General features: G+C 55.2%; 1 protein-coding gene across 3 annotated transcripts in view; it reads left to right on the top strand.

Annotated features, from left to right (window-relative positions):
• Ankmy1 (ankyrin repeat and MYND domain containing 1) overlaps nt 1-21,929 on the top strand; it is a 44,142-nt gene that overhangs the window by 6,917 nt on the left and 15,296 nt on the right. For all 3 annotated transcript variants that reach the window (XM_090355171.1, XM_090355172.1, XM_090355173.1), the window contains exons 4-14: nt 772-1,244; nt 3,349-3,565; nt 3,850-4,008; nt 4,955-5,343; nt 5,698-5,869; nt 8,298-8,438; nt 8,638-8,781; nt 10,362-10,469; nt 11,794-11,925; nt 21,459-21,572; nt 21,781-21,929. The exon at nt 21,781-21,929 is cut by the window's right edge and continues 17 nt beyond it. In XM_090355171.1, the coding sequence (XP_090211297.1) occupies nt 772-1,244; nt 3,349-3,565; nt 3,850-4,008; nt 4,955-5,343; nt 5,698-5,869; nt 8,298-8,438; nt 8,638-8,781; nt 10,362-10,469; nt 11,794-11,925; nt 21,459-21,572; nt 21,781-21,929 (2,198 nt within the window). The remainder of the gene's footprint in view (nt 1-771; nt 1,245-3,348; nt 3,566-3,849; nt 4,009-4,954; nt 5,344-5,697; nt 5,870-8,297; nt 8,439-8,637; nt 8,782-10,361; nt 10,470-11,793; nt 11,926-21,458; nt 21,573-21,780) is intronic.

Here is a 21,929-nt window from a genome sequence, read left to right as displayed (position 1 = left end):
ATGCCTCCCATGGATTTTGCTGCCTGGGCTGGCTTCAAACCAGGATGATCAGCTCTCAGCTCCCGAGTAGTTAGGATGACATGTGTGCGGCACCCACACTTAGTTTCACTGGTCTTTCAGGAACAAAGTTCATAGGAGACCTTCAATAAAGAACGAGTCTGGAGACTGAGTGATTGGCTAGTTGGTACTGAGTTTCTTTGGAGTGCCACAAGTAAGCAAACAACAAAAGCAAATTTCCAGGACAACAGCACTTAACCCTAGAGTGCCAACATGGAAACTAGCCATTCAGACTGTAGGAAGGAAGGTTCCTCCATGTGTCTCTGTCCTGCCTTCACCCTGGAGGTCTTGGCCATGTCCTTGTCCTTTGAGAGAGGCCCTAGATCCCCCCTCGAGCGGTACCCTCCCCTTCCACCTTGCCCTCTCCCATGGGTGATTGCTGCCAGTCTTGGCACAGTGCCTTGTGTATCATACATTTTGGTAACTGTTGAATGAATGAGTATATTTCTCTTTTTTTTTTTTTTTGCCAGTCCAGGGGCTTGAGCTCAGGGCCTGAACACTGTCCTTGGGCTTTCTCAAGGCTAGAGTGTACCACTTGAGCCACAGCACCATGTACGGCTTTTTCTATATAGGTGGTACCAAGGAATTGAACCCAGGTTCAATGCATGCTAGGCAAGCACTCTATCACTAGACCAAACTCCCGGCCCAAATGAGTACATTTCTTAGGAATATATTTTCTTTGACTGATTTTAGCCCTGTGCATTCTTCTTGCAGGGCCTGTACAAAGCTGACGAAAGGTTCGGGCCTGGCTTTGAGACCTACCCCGACGGCTGCCAGGATGTCGGCCTGTGGTTCCGAGAGCACCTCATCAAGCTGTGCGTGGACGTGCCCAGCAGCTTCTCCCTGCTCAGCTACCCAGAGTTCTCAGCCTTCCGCACGCAGTCACGGGAGAAGATTAGCCTCTCCGAAGAGGAGAAAATGAAGTGGGGCCCCCTCGGGGAGCAGGACCCCTTCTTCTATGAGTATAAGCGGTTTCTTCTGAATGATGACCTCACACTGCCTCCAGAAATGCACATCTACTCGACGGACAACCAGCACCTGCCCATGACAGCCTCCTTCCGCAAAGAGCTGGACGCCCAGGTCTTCCTTCGGGAAATGCCTCCCTTCGTTGAGGATGGAGAGCCCTGGTTTATCCAAAACCAGACACCTCTGCTGATCAAAATCCAGAAGCAGGCGTACAGGTTCAGGTGATCAGTCTGAACTTTCTCTCCGCCCAGTGTCCCCGGTTTGGGAAGGGGTTCCCTCCCCTCGCCCCAGGCCCACGTGGCTGCTCAGGCCCCACACAGCCCTCCACACTGTTCACCAGTGAATGTGGACGTGGCAAGAAGGCCCAAGTAAGAAGCTGGAGAGAAAGTCTCCACCATGCCCAGAGTGCAGGGAGCACCAGGGCTGCAGAGGGGAGCCGGACCCCATGTGCACACTTGCCCGTTCTCTGGTAGAGGAGCAATCAGGGTTGCTTGGTGGGTGGGCAAAGCTGAGAGAACCCAGGACAAACCCTGCTCTTGCCATCTGTGTACGCAGATTCCTGTCTGTGGATTACGTTTTCAATGGACAAAGTCCTACGGTCAGCATAGAAAGGACTGTTGGACGCAGGATCTGGATTCAGGGCGGCAGCGGGGCCCACAGGCTGAGTGGATTGGAGGTGGGGCTCATGGGGTAGAGCACCAGCCAGTGAGCAAAAGCAAGCATCGATTACTGAGTTCAAGTCCCAGCCCTGGACAAAAAAACAAAAAGGATGACAATGGTGCATGGGTCTGCCGTGATCTCCAAAGACCTTACACATACCCGCAGCTCTGGGACGGTCAGGACCCACTTAAAGAAATCCGCTCCTCCCCCCAACCCCGTCCTGGGGCTTGAGCTTGTCCTGGATCACTGTCCCTGAGCTGCTTTTGCTAAGGCTGGCACTTACCACTTGAGCCACGGCACCACTTCCAGCTTTTCCCGTGTGTGTGGTACCGAGGAATGGAACTCAGGGTTTCATTCATGCCAGGCAAGCCCTCTACTACTAAACCACACTCCTGGCCCTGTTTACTTTTTGTTTTTAAGTTAAAAACCTTTTATATACCTTAATATTGTCCTCAGATATCATTAAACTAGTTTAGAAAACATAGTTTATGAGCACAAATGCTTGTTTCTCCACCCAGCCATCTATCTAGCCACTAACCATACAACCTCAATTATTCCATCCATCCATTCAACCATCCAACCACACGTCCATCCATTATACATGGATCATGCAAATATCATCCCATCCGTCCATCTGTCCATCTAAGTGCATGCCTATCCGTCCACCCATCCATCTATCCATCCATCCATCCGTCCATTCATCCGTCATGCAGATATCCCCTAAGGTCCTCATCGCTCAGAGCTGATAGGCACTCATAAATTCATGAGTTCTTGATTACAAAATGGTTTCTGTGCACATGGCTTCAAACAAAGAAGGAAAGGAGCAGAGATGGGGGATGGGTGCTCTGTGCTGCGCTCTGGACTCATGTATGTGCTGGCTGCCTACTGCCCCGAGTGCCTGCATGTCCAAGAAGATGTGGATTGAACTGGCGAAGTCAGAGATTCCGGGATTCACTTTGAGTCAGCAGAGTCCTGCTCGGGCGCCCTCTGGAGGCGCGTCTCCACCCCTCAGCACTCCTGTCTCTCCCTGGTTGATGGTACAGCCATCCAAGCTCGAGGTTAATAAGTAGACGTCTCCAGTCTATGTGGTGGCTGAGGGGTGAGGAGAGCAAGAATGAAGAGGGAGATGGCTCACTTGGGCTTTTCCCCCCCCTTTCAGTACTGTTGGTTCAACTCAGAGCCTTGTGGTTCCTAAGTAGTTACTCTACTACTGAGCCATGCTTCCACCACTCCTCCTCCTCCTCCTCCTCCTCCTCCTCCTCCTCCTCCTCCTCCTCCTCCTCCTCCTCCTCCACCCTGGTTATTTTGGGGTAGGGTCTTATTTTCTGTCTGGGTCCCTGCCTGGGTCACAGTCTTCCCACTTCAGCCTTCCTGTCTGCCATAGCCGGAGTGACAGATATTCACGCTGTCCCCACGTTATTCCTTCACGCTGCAGGCTTGCAGACGCCAGGCTGCTCTGGCACATGACCCTCCGCATCCCAGCCTCTCACACATCACCAGGTCTGGCTGTCACATGCATGCCAGAGCTGGTTCTAAACCTTGGTCTGCCCACTACCCGGGTCACAGACCCGAGTGGTCAGAGCTTGGCTTGCCTGGGCCCTCTCACAGGACGCCTGGGGCAGGCCAGACCCGGTCTAATGCCGCCGTCACCTGTGGTGTTGGCAGGACCGAGAAGGCACACAGCAGCTGGAACGTGGGCACCATTCTGCAGGGGAGCCGCAGCGGCTTTGCGCTCAGAGGCCCCAAGGAGCGGCTCTCCAAGGAGGTCATTCTGAAGGCGGAGGCCGGGGACTACGACTGGATCTACGGCATCCTGAAGGACCACCTTGTCCACGTGGACGTGGCAGACGCCAAGGGCTACACGGTGCTGGCTGCGGCTGCTGTAAGCCCCTCCCCCACAGCCCGCAGAGGCGGGGTCCACGAGGGTCCCCCCGGACGCGGCCCCTCCCCGGAACAGCAGTGGTCACCGGGACGGGCACACTTGCACCCCACTCCTCAGCGAAGCCCATGGGCCCCAGTGTGAGGCTCCAGGCCAGGCGGGTCCAGGGCTGTGCTGTCTTTGCTCCTGTTCCCTCTCAAGCTGAGGCCTGGGCGCCAGCCTCAGGAGGTGGCACCCGCACCCTGCCCCCCATCCTGCAGCAGTGAGTGCAGCCCGTCTCTCTCCAGGTGCATTCCCATCACGACATTGTCAAGCTGCTCCTGGACTTTGGGGCTGACGTGAACAAGTGCTCAGACGAGGGCCTCACCCCACTTAACATGTGCTTCCTCCTCTACTACCCCAGCAAGTCCTTCAAGCCCAACATTGCAGAGAGGACCCTACCACAGGTCAGCCATGTTGACTGGCACACCCCTGCCACCCACTGTTCCTCCCCTCCCCCTCCCCCCAGCGCCCATGCGGCTACCTTTCAACTCCCCCTCGTCCCCGCTGTGGTCTGGGCAGGGCCGTTAGGCAGGTCGGCCATAGGAAGGAGTAGAAGGGTGGATGCCAGGACCCAGCGCCGCCTCCCTTAGGACCCTTACACCCCGCTCAGGGCCAGGCGCCCTTCACGCGGTGCTGGAAAGTCAGCATTCACGCAGTGGCCCCGCCCGGCCAGCAGGCCCCGAGGGCCTGCGCTTCTGACTAGTTCCTGGTAGATGTGAAGTGCTTAGTCGGGGGGACGGAACTTCATGAACTCTGGTTCAGAACTGGGAGCAGACCCAGAGCAGTGCCACTCGATAGAGGCGTAGTGCAAGCTCTGGTGGACTGCACTGACAGAAACGTGATGCAAGCTGCAATGGCAATTAGGATTTCCCAGCAGCCACATGAAACCAGTCCTCGAGCTTGAGCTCAGGGCCTGGGCACTGTCCTTGGGCTTTCTCAAGGCTAGCACTCTGCCACTTAAGCCACAGCGCCACTTCTGGCTTTTTCTGCGTATGTGGTTCCAGGGAAAGTAACCCAGGCCTTGTGCATGCTAGACCAGCACTCCACTGCTAGGTCAGGCTCCCGGCCCCAGGATGCTCTTTTGTGTGAAGTCAGCACAACGACCAGGAGTGAGATTTGTCACCAGGCTCTCCTGGAAGCTGCCACACAGCTCTCTTGTAGATGAACCCGTTTGGGGGCTCAGGAACTGTAGTGGTCCTGTCCCACGGCTCTCAGCCTGTGCGGGTGGCCAGGCTTCCGCTGGTCCTTCTTTCTCTGAGGGTCTGAGGACTTGGTGGAGGGTGGCTTGAGGCACGGTGTACTGGGGGTTCTTCCTTCCTCTAATGATACTTTCTTGGGTGCTTTCCAAAGGAAACTCACAAACTCGGTGCCTCAAAATATTCTACTTTGAACCTGGAGTTGGCCTACGAGGGGAACGACCTGGTCTCAGTTGTTGAAGAACAAAAGGCAGCCACCTTGGGGGGCCCAGAGGAGGGCGTGGCTCCCAGCAGCTTGCTGAGGTGGGACTCCTTCTCGAGGCGCAGCCTGGGGGACGTGGAGCAGGTGGCGGAGGCATCGGAGGAGAACATGAGCACGCTGTACAGCGAGACAAACTTCGAGTCCTCCCTCTGCGTGCGCAACTACACCATCCGGCTGTCCCGGGACATCCTGGAGAAGAGCGCCAGGGCCTACAGCATGCTGCAGGTCCCCTCCTTCCCCGACAAGGGCACCGTGAGGAAGATGGCGCAGTCCATGCTCGAGTAGGTGGCCATCGGGGCCGGCGGGTGTGCAGGGGCCGGGCGGGGGTGGGGGGGAGCCCAGCCTGCAGTGAGCCACGCTTGGCGTGGGAGAGCGTGCACAGGTGGTCTGGGCTGTGGGGGGTGAGAGATGACACTTGTCACTCCCAGGGATGGTTCTGGATGTCACTGTCCCCTCCCGCCCTTGCTCACCTCTCCCATGTCACCCCACCCAGGGCGGAAGCCCAGCAGAGCCGGGAGGGGGGATGTGGTGGCCCCCAGGGCGGGGCCTGGGCACCCTCTCGTGTTTCCGGGACAGCTCCTCTCCGGCTGGGGGTCCTGCTTCCCCCCCTTGACACATCACACTGGGTCCTGCAGGCACCGGAGCCTCTGGATGACCATCCAGCTGCTGCTGGGCCGAGGGGCTGACCCCAACCTGTGCCAAGTGCCCATGCACGCCCTGTTTTTTGCTGTGAAGGCGGGGGACGTGGATGGGGTGAAGCTGCTCCTGGAGAGTGGGGCCAGGACTGACATCCAGTACCCGCCTCAGGTAGGCCCGGGGCAGCCGGGAGGGCAAGGGGGAGGCTCCCAGGCTCCTCTCCTTCCAGCCCCCAGCCCTGGGGTGTGGCCAGGCCCACGGGGCCCCTGCTTGACCATGCTTTTGCCATGACCACTCAGAGTGACAGAGCGTGGCACAGGCTTTCTCCTCCCTCCCTTCCTTCCTTCCTTCCTTCCTTCCTTCTCTCCCTCCCTCCCTCCTTCCCTCCCTCCCTCCCTCCCTCCCTCCCCCGCTCTTCTTTCTTTCTTGCTTGCTTTCTCTCTTTCTCTCCTTTTGCCAATCCTGGGGCTTGAACTCAGGGCCTGGGCACTGTCCTTTGGCTTTCTCAAGTGTCCTTGAGCACTCTAACACTTGAGCCACAGTCTCACTTCTGGCTTTTTCTGTGTATGTGGTATGGAAGAATAGAACTCAGGTCTTCATGCATGCTAGGTGAGCACTCTACCACTAGGCCATGGTATGGGATTTGGCCATCAGAGTTAGAATGTCTGCACTGCCTGGTGGTTTTGGCCATCGGAGTTAGAATGTCTGCGCTGTCTGGTGGTTGCCTTAGGAGTTTATGCTCCTGGTTTAGTTTTGTGCAGTCCGAGTTCCTCTTGGGTCCTCTGTGCTCTGGGCCAGCATTGAGCCTCCTTTCTGACAGGACCGGTGGTGGAAGACTGGGTCCTTGGGGGGGAAATGCTGCCCTTCTACCCTCTTGCTTGAGTCGGGGACAGCTTGCCGAGTGGAGGGATTTCCTAGGGATGTGGCATCCTCTGGTATCTGTACACATAAGGAGCCGGGCTCTAGGTCTCTGTGAGATCCATTCTCCACCTCTCTAGATCAGATCTTTCTCAGCACCAGGCTGGAGGGAGGGGTGTGTGAGATTTCTTTGTGGTGTTTTCCTGAGTATTTCTCCTCCCTTTGTGCCCTCCTTCCGGGACTCCAATTGATTCCTTGTATATGTCTTTTCTTCTCTTTTTGCCAGTCCTGGGACTTGAACTTAGCACTTGGGCACTGTCCTTCAGCTTCTTTTGCTCAAGGCTAGCACTCTACCACTTGAGCCACAGCAACACTTCCAGCTTGTTCTGTGTATGTGGTACTGAAGAATCAAACTTAGAGCTTCATGCATGCTAGGCAAGCATTCTAGCATGCAGCCACATTCCCATCCCAGTTCCTCTCTCTCTCTCTCTCTCTCTCCCTCCCTTCCTTCCTCCCTCCCTCCCCTCCTCCCTCCCCCCCCCTCTCTCTGGGTCATGGGGCTTGAATTCTGGGCCTGGGCTCTATCTCTGAGCTCTTCACCTTAAGGATACCGCCCTACCCCTTGAGCCACAGCACCACTTTTGGTTTTCTAGTGATTAATTAGAGTCTCAAGATTTTTAGAGCCCAGGCTAGATTTGAACTGCGATCCTCAGATCTCAGCTGAGTAGCTAGGATTACAGCTGTGAGCCACCAATGCCTGGTTTTGTCCTTTCCTTGTACTTCAGGGTGCTCTCACTTTATCCTCTCCATTAGCTGTGCCTATCATTCCTTCAGTTATGGTTCTTCAGTGCTGAAGTTTGTGAAGTAGGAGGCTTGGCCCTCTACTCGGATGGCATGATCAGTGAGCCCTCTGCCTCGTGGCCTTGGGCTGCATTCTTGGTGTGAGCACTCTGTTGGCCCCACTGTGTTGGCCCCGTGCTCTCTGCACTGGCCTCGCTGGTGGTGGCTGGGTCCCCTCCACTAGGGCTGGAACCCACCCACGGCTCTCGGCTGGCACTGTCTGTGTAGATCAAGCCAAGGTCATTGCCAGGCTGCTGTCTGCCCTTCCTTTCCCCCAGCCCCCATCCCTGTTCACCCTGCATGTGGCTGTTGCTCCCTTGCTCTGTTCCCTGTGGGGTCTTTCCCTCTCCTCAGTTAGGAAGCCTTAAGTGGCTTTTTCCTGGGGTCACACTAGGGGCCTGGCATGCGTGCACTACCTGCTTCCGCAGACTGTCTGCCAGCAGTTCTCCCCTGGAGGGCCTGGTCCCCTGCAACGGTCTCTAAGTCATCGGGGCTCCTGGACAGTCCTGCAGGGACTTAGGCAATGTCCAGCAGATGCTGTGGTGATGATGGGCAGGACAGGGGCTACAGGGCTGTGGGGCGGTGTCTGAGCGGGGCCCTGCAGGGAGAGGAGGGGGCTGTGGCTAGAGGAAGGTGAGGTGCAGCTGGGGGACGATGGAGCTGCTGGTTCCGGCTGGTGCTCCTTGGCCAGGCCCCGTGGGAGAGGTTTCCGTCCACATGGTCATTAGTGGCACCGGGTCACCTCCTTCCCCACAGGAGGGGGAGGGGGAGATGTGTGTGCCAGCCGTGAGGTCCCTGCCCTGGGCCTCTGCCTGGTCTCCCAGCGCCTGCCCCCACCTGCCTGGCCCCCCACCCGTCTCCAGGGTGCGCTCACCCCCTCCTATGTGTGCTTGCTGGGCAGCTTTGGTCCCTGACCCCACTCCACATTGCTGCCGCCCTTCCTGGGGAGGACGGCATCAAGATTACAGAGCTGCTGCTCCACGCCATCACTGACGTGGACACCAAGGCCTCTGACCAGGACGAGGTCTACAAGGGCAACAAGGTGAGCTGCTGGGGCAGCTGGAGGGGACGATGGGGGAGGGGCAGGGGACGGGATGGGGTGGGGGAGGGGACAGAGGGGGAAGGGAGAGGGAGGGGACAGCACCTGCTCATGCCACATGGTGGCTGGCCCGAGGTGGGACTGGCCCGTGGGCAGTAGAGAGGCTGGGGCCAGCTCCTGATCCACCCATGCCTGTGCACAGATGGACCCACAGCCCTCAAGCCTGAAGCTCAACAACGAGCTGGGTCCACCCAGCTGCTACTACACGTCAGTCCCCCAGTGCGTCCCCGAGGAGGGTGGCAGGACAGCTCTGCACGTGGCCTGTGAGCGACAGGACAACAAGAAGGTGAGAGTCCTGGGCCCGCCTGGTCTGGGCAGGGGGCTGTGATTTGGGTCACTTCTTAGGTCACGTGCCTTGGGAGCACCAGGATTCTGGGGTCTGAGAATGTGTGTGAGTGCACACCGTGAGAGCATGGCCACGCCACCACAGGCAGCTGTGCAGAGCATGCACACACCGTGAGAGCATGGCCACGCCACCACAGGCAGCTGTGCAGAGCATGCACCTAGGTGTGTGGGCCTGTGTGTGCTATGCTGGGCAGGAGCAGACAGCGGATGGGGAGCACCTTGGCTCTGGCTCTGAGTCCCGTGTGGGCAGGGATCACAGGGTCAGTGTGGTGGCCCTGGGGCCCAGGTCTGAGTCCCGTGTGGGCACCCCATGCTTTCCCCGGGGGGAAAGGAGACCAGTAGGCTTGAATGAATGGAGTACACTTAGCTTAATGCACCTTGTGGAGTTTACAGACCAGCACACCACACACACGCACACGAGAGCACCTGTGTGGGCACAGACACGTGAGTGTGAGCACAGGAGCACGCATGGACACGGCACTCATGAGTGCATCTCACACTCTGGGCCTGGGCGGACACACTTGGATGACATGGCCCAGCTGGAGCTTGGCCTGCGCTGCCTGTGATAGTCACCACTCTTGTGGGCATGGGCCTGGGTCAGAGAGCCAGGTCTCCGCCTTGACAGGCCTGTGTCACCTGAACTAGTGACTGAGGAGCACAAAGAAAATCTAGCCTCCGTTTACCCATGATATATGACCAGCCTCCCAGTCGCGCGACAGGCAGCTGGCTACAGCGTGAGCCTGCTTGCGTGTCAGGTGTGGGGTGCTAAGAACGGGAGGGAACAGAGGCAGCCCTGGTCTCTCTGGCCTCCTTGTAGGGCACCCTCTTCTATCCCTGTCCTGCTGCTCTGACCACAGCCCCAGGCGTGCCAGGACCCCGCTCCTAGGTGAAGTCAGGTGCTGCGGCCTGTAGCGGAGGCTTCACCTGCCCTCCAGTCACATAGTCAGGGTGCTCCAGTGGAAAAATTAGGCGGAAACAGAGTTAGGGGACATTGGATGGGGAAAGGTGCCAGTGGCGAGGGCATGAAGTCTGCAGCAATCCAGCTGCAGGAAGAGGAGGAGAGGGAACCCCTCCAGAAGCCCTCAGCTGGCTTCTGCCGACCTTACACTGGTCTGGTCGTGGAAGCTATAGGGAAGGGGTCAAAGGGAAGTGGAGCCACTGGCCTCCAGATTCCAATTCCCTCACATCCGGGGAGGGGGCGGACTCAGCTGCAGAGGAGAGGAGGAGCGGGGATGGAGATGAGCCCCGCCCAGGGACACAGGCTGAGAGCTGAGGGAACTTGGAGCCCAGCAGAGGGGTGTTGCTACCTGTGCCCTTGCCAGGCCCCACCTGGCTGGGCGTGCACATCCATGTCCTTCCTCATTTGCACGGGTGAAGGCATGGGGGCCACCCTCCCAGCACTTGGGGCGGAGCAGCACCCCTGCCTGAGAAGATGAGGAGTCCTGCACCTGGGTGGTGGCCTTGTCACCGGGAGTGGTGCTGCTTTGTCATGCCACGCTCTGTCTTCCTCTCGAGCCCCAGTGTGCCAGGGAAGTGGTCCGCCTCCTCCTCACCCACAGAGCGAATCCGAATCTGCTGTGGAGTGGACACTCCCCGCTCTCCCTGTCCATTGCCAGTGGAAATGACCTGGTGAGCATGCTCTTCCCTGGAAACTTGGGTACCTCCCCCACATCAGCCATAGGGGGTTGCTGTGGTCATTGCCTGTTCACCCGTCCATCCGTCCACCTCCTCACCCAGCCACATGTTTATCCATCCATCCATCCATCCTTCCATCCTTCCGTCCACACATCCATTCACCCATCCACTCACTCATCCGTCCGTCCATCCATCCATCCATTTGTCCATCCACCTGTCCATCCATCCATCCATCCATCCATCCATCCATCCTTCCATCTTTCCATCCTTCCGTTCACACATCCATTCACCCATCCACTCACTCATCCGTCCATCCGTCCGTCCGCCCGTCCATCCGTCCATCCATCTATTCATCCATCCATCTGTCCATCCATCTGTCCATCCATCCATCCATCCATCCATCCATCCTTCCATCCTTCTGTCCACACATCCATTCACCCATCCACTCACTCATCCATCCATCCTTCCATCCTTCCATCCTTCCGTCCACACATCCATTCACCCATCCACTCACTCATCCGTCCATCCGTCCGTCCGCCCGTCCATCCATCTATTCATCCATCCATCTGTCCATCCATCTGTCCATCCATCCATCCATCCATCCATCCATCCTTCCATCCTTCTGTCCACACATCCATTCACCCATCCACTCACTCATCCATCCATCCTTCCATCCTTTCATCCTTCCGTCCACACATCCATTCACCCATCCACTCACTCATCCATCCATCCATCTGTCCATCCATCTGTCCATCCATCCATCCATCCATCCATCCATCCATCCATCTATCCATCCGTCCATCCATCCGTCCATCCATATGTCTAACTATACGTCTTCCCATTAACTGGTCAATCTATCGTCTACCCACTGACTCATCCCTTCCTTGAACTATTTATTGAACATGACTGTGGGCAGACAGGCAATATGTGGGCACTGGGTTTTTAACAAAACCAAGGCCCCACTTTCAAGGCTGTCATATTCTCACTGGGGAGCCAGCCTTCATTGGCAGGCACCTTGTCATAGGGACCCACCCTGGGCTGCTGACCCTGGGCTGGGCCCCGCTCAGGACCAGGCTCTGCTTCAGGTGGGAATGAAGGGTGAACAGGGCCCATCTGAGCAGTGCACTTGAGTGGGGCCTGGGGGAAGCACAGAAGGCTCTGGGCAGAGCCATGCTGGCCTCTAAGGAGTGGCTGGAGACTGTACCCTGTGTGGCCTCTGTGAGAAGGGTGCTGTGCTATCTGTGGGTGAAAGCCACAGATGTGTGGCTATCAGTGGGTGGCCTCTGAGAAGGTATCACAATGACTGCTGTGTGTCCAGGTCGTGAAGGAACTCCTGTCCAAGGGAGCTGACCCCAACCTGCCCCTGACCAGAGGCTTGGGCAGTGCCTTGTGTGTCATCTGTGATATGGCCAATGATTCCCAGAAGAGCACGGACAACAAAATAGCCTTGGTGAGAGGGGTGGAGGGAGACTGGGAGGGGAGGGAGCAGTACGCTGAGCATCTTAAGGGAGTGTTCCAGCAAGACGCTAGCACTGCCTGTCCAGGGGCTGCAGGAGTGGACAGTGCTGCAGGAACTTGGGAAGAGAGCTCAGTGAGGGGCTGAACAGGAGGGACATGGCCCAGGGGCCAACCTGTGACCATACTACATTACACACACACTGCAGATCACCATGGTGACACCATTCCCAGGGTCAGAGGACAAATTAGACAGCCTGCACGAGCACTGGAGACATCAGAGATGCTGGAGGCAGAGGTCAGATGTGGGGGCAGAAGTAAGATGTGGGGGTACAGATGCCGCAGTGGAGTGCAGAGGTGCCCATGTGGGTTAGAGATGTAGATGTGAGGTAGAGGTGTAGATGTGGAGGTAGAGGTGTGGATGTGGGGTAGAGGTGTAGATGTGGGGTAGAGGTGCAGATGTGGGGTAGAGGTAGAGATATGGAGGTAGAAGTGTAGATGTGGGGTAGAGGTGTAGATGTGGAGGTAGAGGTGTGGATGTGGGGTAGAGGTGTAGATGTGGGGTAGAGGTGTAGATATGGGGTAGAGGTATAGATATGGAGGTAGAAGTGTAGATGTGGAGGTAGAGGTGTAGATGTGGAGGTAGAGGTGTGGATGTGGAGGTAGAGGTGTGGATGTGGAGGTAGAGGTGTAGATGTGGAGGTAGAGGTGTAGATGTAGGGTAGAGGTGTAGATGTAGGGTAGAGGTGTAGATGAGGAGGTAGAGGTGTAGATGTGGGATAGAGGTGTAGATGTGGAGTTAGAGTTGTGGATGTGGAGGTAGAGGTGTAGGTGTGGAGGTAGAGGTGTGGATGTGGAGGTAGAGGTGTGGATGTGGAGGTAGAGGTGTAGGTGTGGAGGTAGAGTTGTAGGTGTGGAGGTAGAGGTGTGGATGTGGAGGTAGAGGTGTGGATGTGGAGGTAGAGGTGTAGATGTGGAGGTAGAGGTGTAGATGTGAGGTAGAGGTGTAGATGTGGAGGTAGAGCTGTAGGTGTGGGATAGAGGTGTAGATGTGGAGGTAGAGGTGTGGATGTGGAGGTAGAGGTGTGGATGTGGAGGTAGAGGTGTAGATGTGGAGGTAGAGGTGTAGATGTGAGGAAGAGGTGTAGGTGTGGAGGTAGAGGTGTAGATGTGGGATAGAGGTGTCGATGTGGAGTTAGAGTTGTGGATGTTGAGGTAGAGGTGTAGGTGTGGAGGTAGAGGTGTGGATGTGGAGGTAGAGGTGTGGATGTGGAGGTAGAGGTGTAGGTGTGGAGGTAGAAGTGTAGATGTGGGGTAGAGGTCTAGGTGTGGAGGTAGAGGTGTGGATGTGGAGGTAGAGGTGTAGGTGTGGAGGTAGAGGTGTGGATGTGGAGGTAGAGGTGTGGATGTGGAGGTAGAGGTGTAGATGTGGAGGTAGAGGTGTAGGTGTGGAGGTAGAAGTGTAGATGTGGGGTAGAGGTCTAGGTGTGGAGGTACAGGTGTGGATATGGAGGTAGGGGTGTAGGTGTGGAGGTAGAGGTGTGGATGTGGAGGTAAAGGTGTGGATGTGGAGGTAGAGGTGTGGATGTGGAGGTAGAGGTGTAGGTGTGGAGGTAGAGGTGTAAATGTGGGATAGAGGTGTAGATGTGGAGGTAGGTGTGGATGTGGAGGTAGAGGTGTAGGTGTGGAGGTAGAGGTGTAGATGTGGGATAGAGGTGTAGATGTGGAGGTAGAGGTATAGATGTGGGGTAGAGGTGTAGATGTGGAGGTAGAGGTGTGGATGTGGAGTTAGAGGTATAGGTGTGAAGGTAGAGGTATAGATGTGGGATAGAGGTGTAGATGTGGAGTTAGAGTTGTGGATGTGGAGGTAGAGGTGTAGGTGTGGAGGTAGAGGTGTAGATGTGGAGGTGGAGGTGTGGATGTGGAAGTAGAGGTGTGGATGTGGAGGTAGAGGTGTAGGTGTGGAGGTGTGGAGGTAGAGGTGGAGGTGTGGAGGTGGAGGTGTGGAGGTGGAAGTAGAAGTGTAGATGTGGAGGTAGAGGTGTAGGTGTGGAGGTAGAGGTGTAGGTGTGGAAGTAGAGGTGTAGATGTGGGATAGAGGTGTAGATGTGGAGGTAGAGGTGTGGATGTGGAAGTAGAGGTGTAAGTGTGGAGGTAGAGGTGTAGGTGTGGAAGTAGAGGTGTAGATGTGGGATAGAGGTGTAGATGTGGAGGTAGAGGTGTGGATGTGGAAGTAGAGGTGTAGGTGTGGAGGTAGAGGTGTAGGTGTGGAAGTAGAGGTGTAGATGTGGGATAGAGGTGTAGATGTGGAGGTAGAGGTGTGGATGTGGAAGTAGAGGTGTAGGTGTGGAGGTAGAGGTGTAGGTGTGGAAGTAGAGGTGTAGATGTGGGATAGAGGTGTAGATGTGGAGGTAGAGGTGTAGATGTGGGATAGAGGTGTAGATGTGGAGGTAGAGGTGTGGATGTGGAAGTAGAGGTGTAGGTTTGGAGGTAGAGGTGTAGGTGTGGAGGTGGAGGTATGGAGGTGGAAGTAGAGGTGTAGATGTGGGGTAGAGGTGTAGATGTGGAAGTAGAGGTGTAGGTGTGGAGGTAGAGGTGTAGGTGTGGAAGTAGAGGTGTAGATGTGGAATAGAGGTGTAGATGTGGAGGTAGAGGTGTGGATGTGGAAGTAGAGGTGTAGGTGTGGAGGTAGAGGTGTGGATGTGGAAGTAGAGGTGTAGATGTGGGGTAGTGGTGTAGATGTGGAGGTAGAGGTGTAGGTGTGGAGGTAGAGGTGTAGATGTGGGATAGAGGTGTAGATGTGGAGGTAGAGGTGTGGATGTGGAAGTAGAGGTGTAGGTGTGGAGGTAGAGGTGTAGTTTTGGAGGTGGAGGTGTAAATGTGGGATAGAGGTGTAGATGTGGAGGTAGGTGTGGATGTGGAGGTAGAGGTGTAGATGTGGAAGTAGAGGTGTAGATGTGGGATAGAGGTGTAGATGTGGAGGTAGAGGTGTGGATGTGGAAGTAGAGGTGTAGTTGTGGAGGTAGAGGTGTAGGTGTGGAGGTAGAGGTGTAGATGTGAGGTAGAGGTGTAGGTGTGGAGGTAGAGGTGTAGATGTGGGATAGAGGTGTAGATGTGGAATTAGAGTTGTGGATGTGGAGGTAGAGGTGTAGGTGTGGAGGTAGAGGTGTGGATGTGGAGGTAGAGGTGTGGATGTGGAGGTAGAGGTGTAGCTGTGGAGGTAGAAGTGTAGATGTAGGGTAGAGGTCTAGGTGTGGAGGTAGAGGTGTGGATGTGGAGGTAGAGGTGTAGGTGTGGAGGTAGAGGTGTGGATGTGGAGGTAGAGGTGTGGTTGTGGAGGTAGAGGTGTAGATGTGGAGGTAGAGGTGTAGGTGTGGAGGTAGAAGTGTAGATGTGGGATAGAGGTCTAGGTGTGGAGGTACAGGTGTGGATATGGAGATAGGGGTGTAGGTGTGGAGGTAGAGGTGTGGATGTGGAGGTAAAGGTGTGGATGTGGAGGTAGAGGTGTGGATGTGGAGGTAGAGGTGTAGGTGTGGAGGTAGAGGTGTAAATGTGGGATAGAGGTGTAGATGTGGAGGTAGGTGTGGATGTGGAGGTAGAGGTGTAGGTGTGGAGGTAGAGGTGTAGATGTGGGATAGAGGTGTAGATGTGGAGGTAGAGGTGTAGATGTGGGGTAGAGGTGTAGCTGTGGAGGTAGAGTTGTGGATGTGGAAGTAGAGGTGTAGGTGTGGAGGTAAAGGTGTGGATGTGGAAGTAGAGGTGTAATTGTGGGATAGAGGTGTAGATGTGGAGGTAGAGGTGTAGATGTGGGGTAGAGGTGTAGATGTGGAGGTAGAGGTGTGGATGTGGAGTTAGAGGTATAGGTGTGAAGGTAGAGGTATAGATGTGGGATAGAGGTGTAGATGTGGAGTTAGAGTTGTGGATGTGGAGGTAGAGGTGTAGGTGTGGAGGTAGAGGTGTAGATGTGGAGGTGGAGGTGTGGATGTGGAAGTAGAGGTGTGGATGTGGAGGTAGAGGTGTAGGTGTGGAGGTGTGGAGGTAGAGGTGGAGGTGTGGAGGTGGAGGTGTGGAGGTGGAAGTAGAAGTGTAGATGTGGAGGTAGAGGTGTAGGTGTGGAGGTAGAGGTGTAGGTGTGGAAGTAGAGGTGTAGATGTGGGATAGAGGTGTAGATGTGGAGGTAGAGGTGTGGATGTGGAAGTAGAGGTGTAGGTGTGGAGGTAGAGGTGTAGGTGTGGAAGTAGAGGTGTAGATGTGGGATAGAGGTGTAGATGTGGAGGTAGAGGTGTAGATGTGGGATAGAGGTGTAGATGTGGAGGTAGAGGTGTGGATGTGGAAGTAGAGGTGTAGGTTTGGAGGTAGAGGTGTAGGTGTGGAGGTGGAGGTATGGAGGTGGAAGTAGAGGTGTAGATGTGGGGTAGAGGTGTAGATGTGGAAGTAGAGGTGTAGGTGTGGAGGTAGAGGTGTAGGTGTGGAAGTAGAGGTGTAGATGTGGAATAGAGGTGTAGATGTGGAGGTAGAGGTGTGGATGTGGAAGTAGAGGTGTAGGTGTGGAGGTAGAGGTGTGGATGTGGAAGTAGAGGTGTAGATGTGGGGTAGTGGTGTAGATGTGGAGGTAGAGGTGTAGGTGTGGAGGTAGAGGTGTAGATGTGGGATAGAGGTGTAGATGTGGAGGTAGAGGTGTGGATGTGGAAGTAGAGGTGTAGGTGTGGAGGTAGAGGTGTAGTTTTGGAGGTGGAGGTGTAAATGTGGGATAGAGGTGTAGATGTGGAGGTAGGTGTGGATGTGGAGGTAGAGGTGTAGATGTGGAAGTAGAGGTATAGGTGTGGAGGTAGAGGTGTAGGTGTGGAAGTAGAGGTGTAGATGTGGGATAGAGGTGTAGATGTGGAGGTAGAGGTGTGGATGTGGAAGTAGAGGTGTAGGTGTGGAGGTAGAGGTGTGGATGTGGAAGTAGAGGTGTAGATGTGGAGGTAGAGGTGTAGGTGTGGAGGTGGAAGTGTAAATGTGGGATAGAGGTGTAGATGTGGAGGTAGAGGTGTGGATGTGGAAGTAGAGGTGTAGGTGTGGAGGTAGAGGTGGAGGTGTGGAAGTAGAGGTGTAATTGTGGGATGGAGGTGTAGATGTGGAGGTAGAGGTGTGGATGTCGAAGTAGAAGTGTAGGTGTGGAGGTAGAGGTGTAGGTGTGGAGGTAGAGGTGTAGGTGTGGAGGTGGAAGTGTGGAGGTGGAAGTAGAGGTGTAGGTGTGGAGGTAGAGGTGGAGGTGTGGAAGTAGAGGTGTAGATGTGGGATAGAGGTGTAGATGTGGAGGTAGAGGTGTGGATTTGGAAGTAGAGGTGTAGTTGTGGAGGTAGAGGTGTAGGTGTGGAGGTAGAGGTGTAGATGTGGGATAGAGATGTAGATGTGGAGGTATAGGTGTAGATGTGAGGTAGAGGTGTAGATGTGGAGGTAGAGCTGTAAGTGTGGGATAGAGGTGTAGATGTGGAGGTAGAGGTGTGGATGTGGAGGTAGAGGTGTGGATGTGGAGGTAGAGGTGTAGATGTGGAGGTAGAGGTGTAGATGTGAGGTAGAGGTGTAGGTGTGGAGGTAGAGGTGTAGATGTGGGATAGAGGTGTAGATGTGGAATTAGAGTTGTGGATGTGGAGGTAGAGGTGTAGGTGTGGAGGTAGAGGTGTGGATGTGGAGGTAGAGGTGTGGATGTGGAGGTAGAGGTGTAGCTGTGGAGGTAGAAGTGTAGATGTAGGGTAGAGGTCTAGGTGTGGAGGTAGAGGTGTGGATGTGGAGGTAGAGGTGTAGGTGTGGAGGTAGAGGTGTGGATGTGGAGGTAGAGGTGTGGTTGTGGAGGTAGAGGTGTAGATGTGGAGGTAGAGGTGTAGGTGTGGAGGTAGAAGTGTAGATGTGGGATAGAGGTCTAGGTGTGGAGGTACAGGTGTGGATATGGAGATAGGGGTGTAGGTGTGGAGGTAGAGGTGTGGATGTGGAGGTAAAGGTGTGGATGTGGAGGTAGAGGTGTGGATGTGGAGGTAGAGGTGTAGGTGTGGAGGTAGAGGTGTAAATGTGGGATAGAGGTGTAGATGTGGAGGTAGGTGTGGATGTGGAGGTAGAGGTGTAGGTGTGGAGGTAGAGGTGTAGATGTGGGATAGAGGTGTAGATGTGGAGGTAGAGGTGTAGATGTGGGGTAGAGGTGTAGCTGTGGAGGTAGAGTTGTGGATGTGGAAGTAGAGGTGTAGGTGTGGAGGTAAAGGTGTGGATGTGGAAGTAGAGGTGTAATTGTGGGATAGAGGTGTAGATGTGGAGGTAGAGGTGTGGATGTGGAAGTAGAGGTGTAGGTGTGGAGGTAGAGGTGGAGGTGTAGAAGTAGAGGTGTAATTGTGGGATAGAGGTGTAGATGTGGAGGTAGAGGTGTGGATGTCGAAGTAGAGGTGTAGGTGTGGAGGTAGAGGTGTAGGTGTGGAGGTAGAGGTGTAGGTGTGGAGGTGGAGGTGTGGAGGTGGAAGTAGAGGTGTAGGTGTGGAGGTAGAGGTGTAGGTGTGGAGGTAGAGGTGTAGGTGTGGAAGTAGAGGTGTAGTTGTGGAGGTAGAGGCGTAGGTGTGGAGGTAGAGGTGTAGATGTGGGATAGAGATGTAGATGTGGAGGTAGAGGTGTGGATGTTGAAGTAGAGGTGTAGGTGTGGAGGTAGAGGTGTAGGTGTGGAGGTGGAGGTGTAAATGTGGGATAGAGGTGTAGATGTGGAGGTAGAGGTGTGAATGTGGAAGTAGAGGTGTAGGTGTGGAAGTAGAGGTGTAGGTGTGGAGGTAGAGGTGTAGGTGTGGAGGTAGAGGTGTAGGTGTGGAAGTAGAGGTGTAGATGTGGGATAGAGGTGTAGATTTGGAGGTAGAGGTGTGGATGTGGAAGTAGGGGTGTAGGTGTGGAGGTAGAGGTATATGTGTGGAGGTAGAGGTGTAGATGTGGGATCAGGTGTAGATGTGGGATAGAGGTGTAGATGTGGAGGTAGAGGTGCGGATGTGGAAGTAGAGGTGTAGGTGCAGAGGTAGAGGTGTAGGTGTGGAGGTAGAGGTGTGGATGTGGAGGTAGAGATGTAGATGTGGGGTAGAGGTGTAGATGTGGAGGTAGAGGTGTAGGTGTGGAGGTAGAGGTGTAGATGTTGGATAGAGGTGTAGATGTGGAGGTAGAGGTGTGGATGTGGAAGTAGGGGTGTAGGTGTGGAGGTAGAGGTATATGTGTGGAGGTAGAGGTGTAGATGTGGGATCAGGTGTAGATGTGGGATAGAGGTGTAGATGTGGAGGTAGAGGTGCGGATGTGGAAGTAGAGGTGTAGGTGCGGAGGTAGAGGTGTAGGTGTGGAGGTAGAGGTGTGGATGTGGAGGTAGAGATGTAGATGTGGGGTAGAGGTGTAGATGTGGAGGTAGAGGTGTAGGTGTGGAGGTAGAGGTGTAGATGTTGCATAGAGGTGTAGATGTGGAGGTAGAGGTGTGGATGTGGAAGTAGACGTGTAGGTGTGGAGGTAGAAGTGTAGGTTTGGAGGTGGAGGTGTAAATGTGGGATAGAGGTGTAGATGTGGAGGTAGAGGTGTAGATGTGGACGTAGAGGTGTAGGTGTGGAGGTAGAGGTGTAGGTATGGAAGTAGAGGTGTATATGTGGGATAGAGGTGTAGATGTGGAGGTAGAGGTGTGGATGTGGAAGTAGAGGTGTAGGTGTGGAGGTAGTGTTGTGGATGTGGAAGTAGAGGTGTAGGTGTGGAGGTAGAGGTGTAGGTGTGGAGGTAGAGGTGTAGGTGTGGAGGTGGAAGTGTAAATATGGGATAGAGGTATAGATGTGGAGGTAGAGGTGTGGATGTGGAAGTAGAGGTGTAGGTGCGGAGGTAGAGGTGTAGGTGTGGAAGTAGAGGTGTAGATGTGGGATAGAGGTGTAGATGTGGAGGTAGAGGTGTCGATGTGGAAATAGAGGTGTAGGTGTGGAGGTAGAGGTGTAGGTGCGGAGGTAGAGTTGTAGGTGTGGAGGTGGAGGTGTGGAGGTGGTAGTAGAGGTGTAGGTGTGGATGTAGAGGTGTTGTTGTGGAGGTAGAGGTGTAGGTGTGGAAGTAGAGGTGTAGATGTGGGTTAGAGGTGTAGATGTGGAGGTAGAGGTGTGGATGTGGAAGTAGAGGTGTAGGTGTGGAGGTAGAGGTGTAGGTGTGGAGGTAGAGGTGCAGGTGTGGAGTTGGAGGTGTAAATGTGGGATAGAGGTGTAGATGTAGAGGTGGAGGTGTGGATGTGGAAGTAGAGGTGTAGGTGTGGAGGTAGAAGTGTGGGTGTGGAGGTAGAGGTGTAGATGTGGGATAGAGGTGTAGATGTGGAGGTAGAGGTCTGGATGTGGAAGTAGAGGTGTAAGTGTGGAGGTAGAGGTGTTTGTGTGGAGGTGGATTTGTAAATGTGGGATAGAGGTGTAGATGTGGAGGTAGAGGTGTGGATGTGGAAGTAGAGGTGTAGGTGTGGAAGTAGAGGTGTAGATGTGGGATAGAGGTGTGGATGTGGAGGTAGATGTGTGGATGTGGAAGTAGAGGTGTAGGTGTGGAGGTAGAGGTGTAGGTGTGGAGGTGGAGGTGTGGATGTGGAGGTAGAGGTGTGGATGTGGAGGTAGAGGTGTGGATGTGGAAGTAGAGGTGTAGGTGTGGAGGTAGAGGTGGAGGTGTGGAGGTGGAGGTGTGGAGGTGGAAGTAGAGATGTAGATGTGGGGTAGAGGTGTAGATGTGTGATGCAATGGTTTAACTGTGCGCTGTAGATGTGCAGATGTGGGTTGTGTATGTGCAGTGGTGTCTTCCAGTGTGTTGTGTGTGTTAGACTGTAGTGATGGTGCAGGGTGCAGGACAGTTGGGGCAGGCAGAGGGAGCAGAGGTTGCTGAACACCACCCGGCACTTGGTGAAGACCCAAAGCTCCCGGATCGGGGCCCTACAACCCACCTTTGTCAGCACAGGGCATCCGGTCCTGCCGCCCTCACCTCACCTGCCGTCTCCCAGTCACCCCCTGTACTGCTGGGCACCAAAGCCCGCTATGATGACACTGCTGTGCTGTGCTTGTCCACAGCCGCAAGTAGCTGCCTGTAGTGGTCCCCCACGCTGGCCTCCATGCCACATACGGTTGTGCACACCCCTGAGGCAGTGTGTAGCTCCCACCCCCACGGTGACCTCCACCTACGTGCATGGACTGGAGCTCACGCCCACTCCTGCGTCACAGCGAGCCTCTAGGTGGAGAGGAGGGGGCCCTGCTGGCCTGAAGGACTGGAGGTCTAAGTCTGGCCCCTGGCTTCTCTGTAAGGGTGGCCGCTCTGCCGCCCTCACAGACCTGGAGGGTGGCACCTGCGTCTGGATGTGACACCCATCCTCCATACCCTGCTGCTGGCATTCTCGGGCCTTCTCACGTATCCTTCTAGCAGTGGACCTGGATACTGCGGGCCCAGGCCTGCTCACAGCAGCGGGGACTGCTGTGGTCAAAGCCCAGTGGCAAGGGTAGCCTTGCCTGCCTGACAAGTAGTGTGTGAGTAGTGTGTGTTCCACAGATTGACCGGCTCATTCACAATGGGGCAGACATCCTGAAGCCTGTGACACTCGTGCAGGGAGAGAAGGTGGCAGTGGGAACCGTCGTGGACTACGGTTACTTCAAATTCTTCCAGGTAGGAGTGTGCTCTGAGGGGGCCCTGTTGGGCCTCGCCTTGGGCGAATCCAGGGCTTCGGGGTTGAGACCCGCAGTGGTGAGGGCCTGCTGGGGCGTGTGTGGCCCAGGCCTCCCTGCGATGTCCAGCTGGCCCTCTCAAGGTCCCTCTGCAGTGCGGGCTGCCCCTGGCCCAGGCTGCCCACAGGTGACCTCGCACTGTCTCTTAGGACCGGAAGATTGCACACTGCCCATTCCACGCCCTGCTGCCTGCAGAACGGGAAATATTTCTGGCCCGGAAGAGGCTGCTGGAGTACTTGGGCATGCAGCTGCGGCAAGCCGTCCTTGCTAAGGAGAGCCAGTGGGATGCCAAGGAGAT

This window comes from Megascapheus bottae, chromosome 21 (assembly GCF_031878675.1).
Source record: "Megascapheus bottae isolate mThoBot1 chromosome 21, mThoBot2.hap1, whole genome shotgun sequence".
NCBI lineage: Eukaryota > Metazoa > Chordata > Mammalia > Rodentia > Geomyidae > Megascapheus > Megascapheus bottae.
The sequence above is the reverse complement of the archived record's forward strand: the minus strand, read 5'-3'. Positions and strand labels throughout refer to the sequence as shown.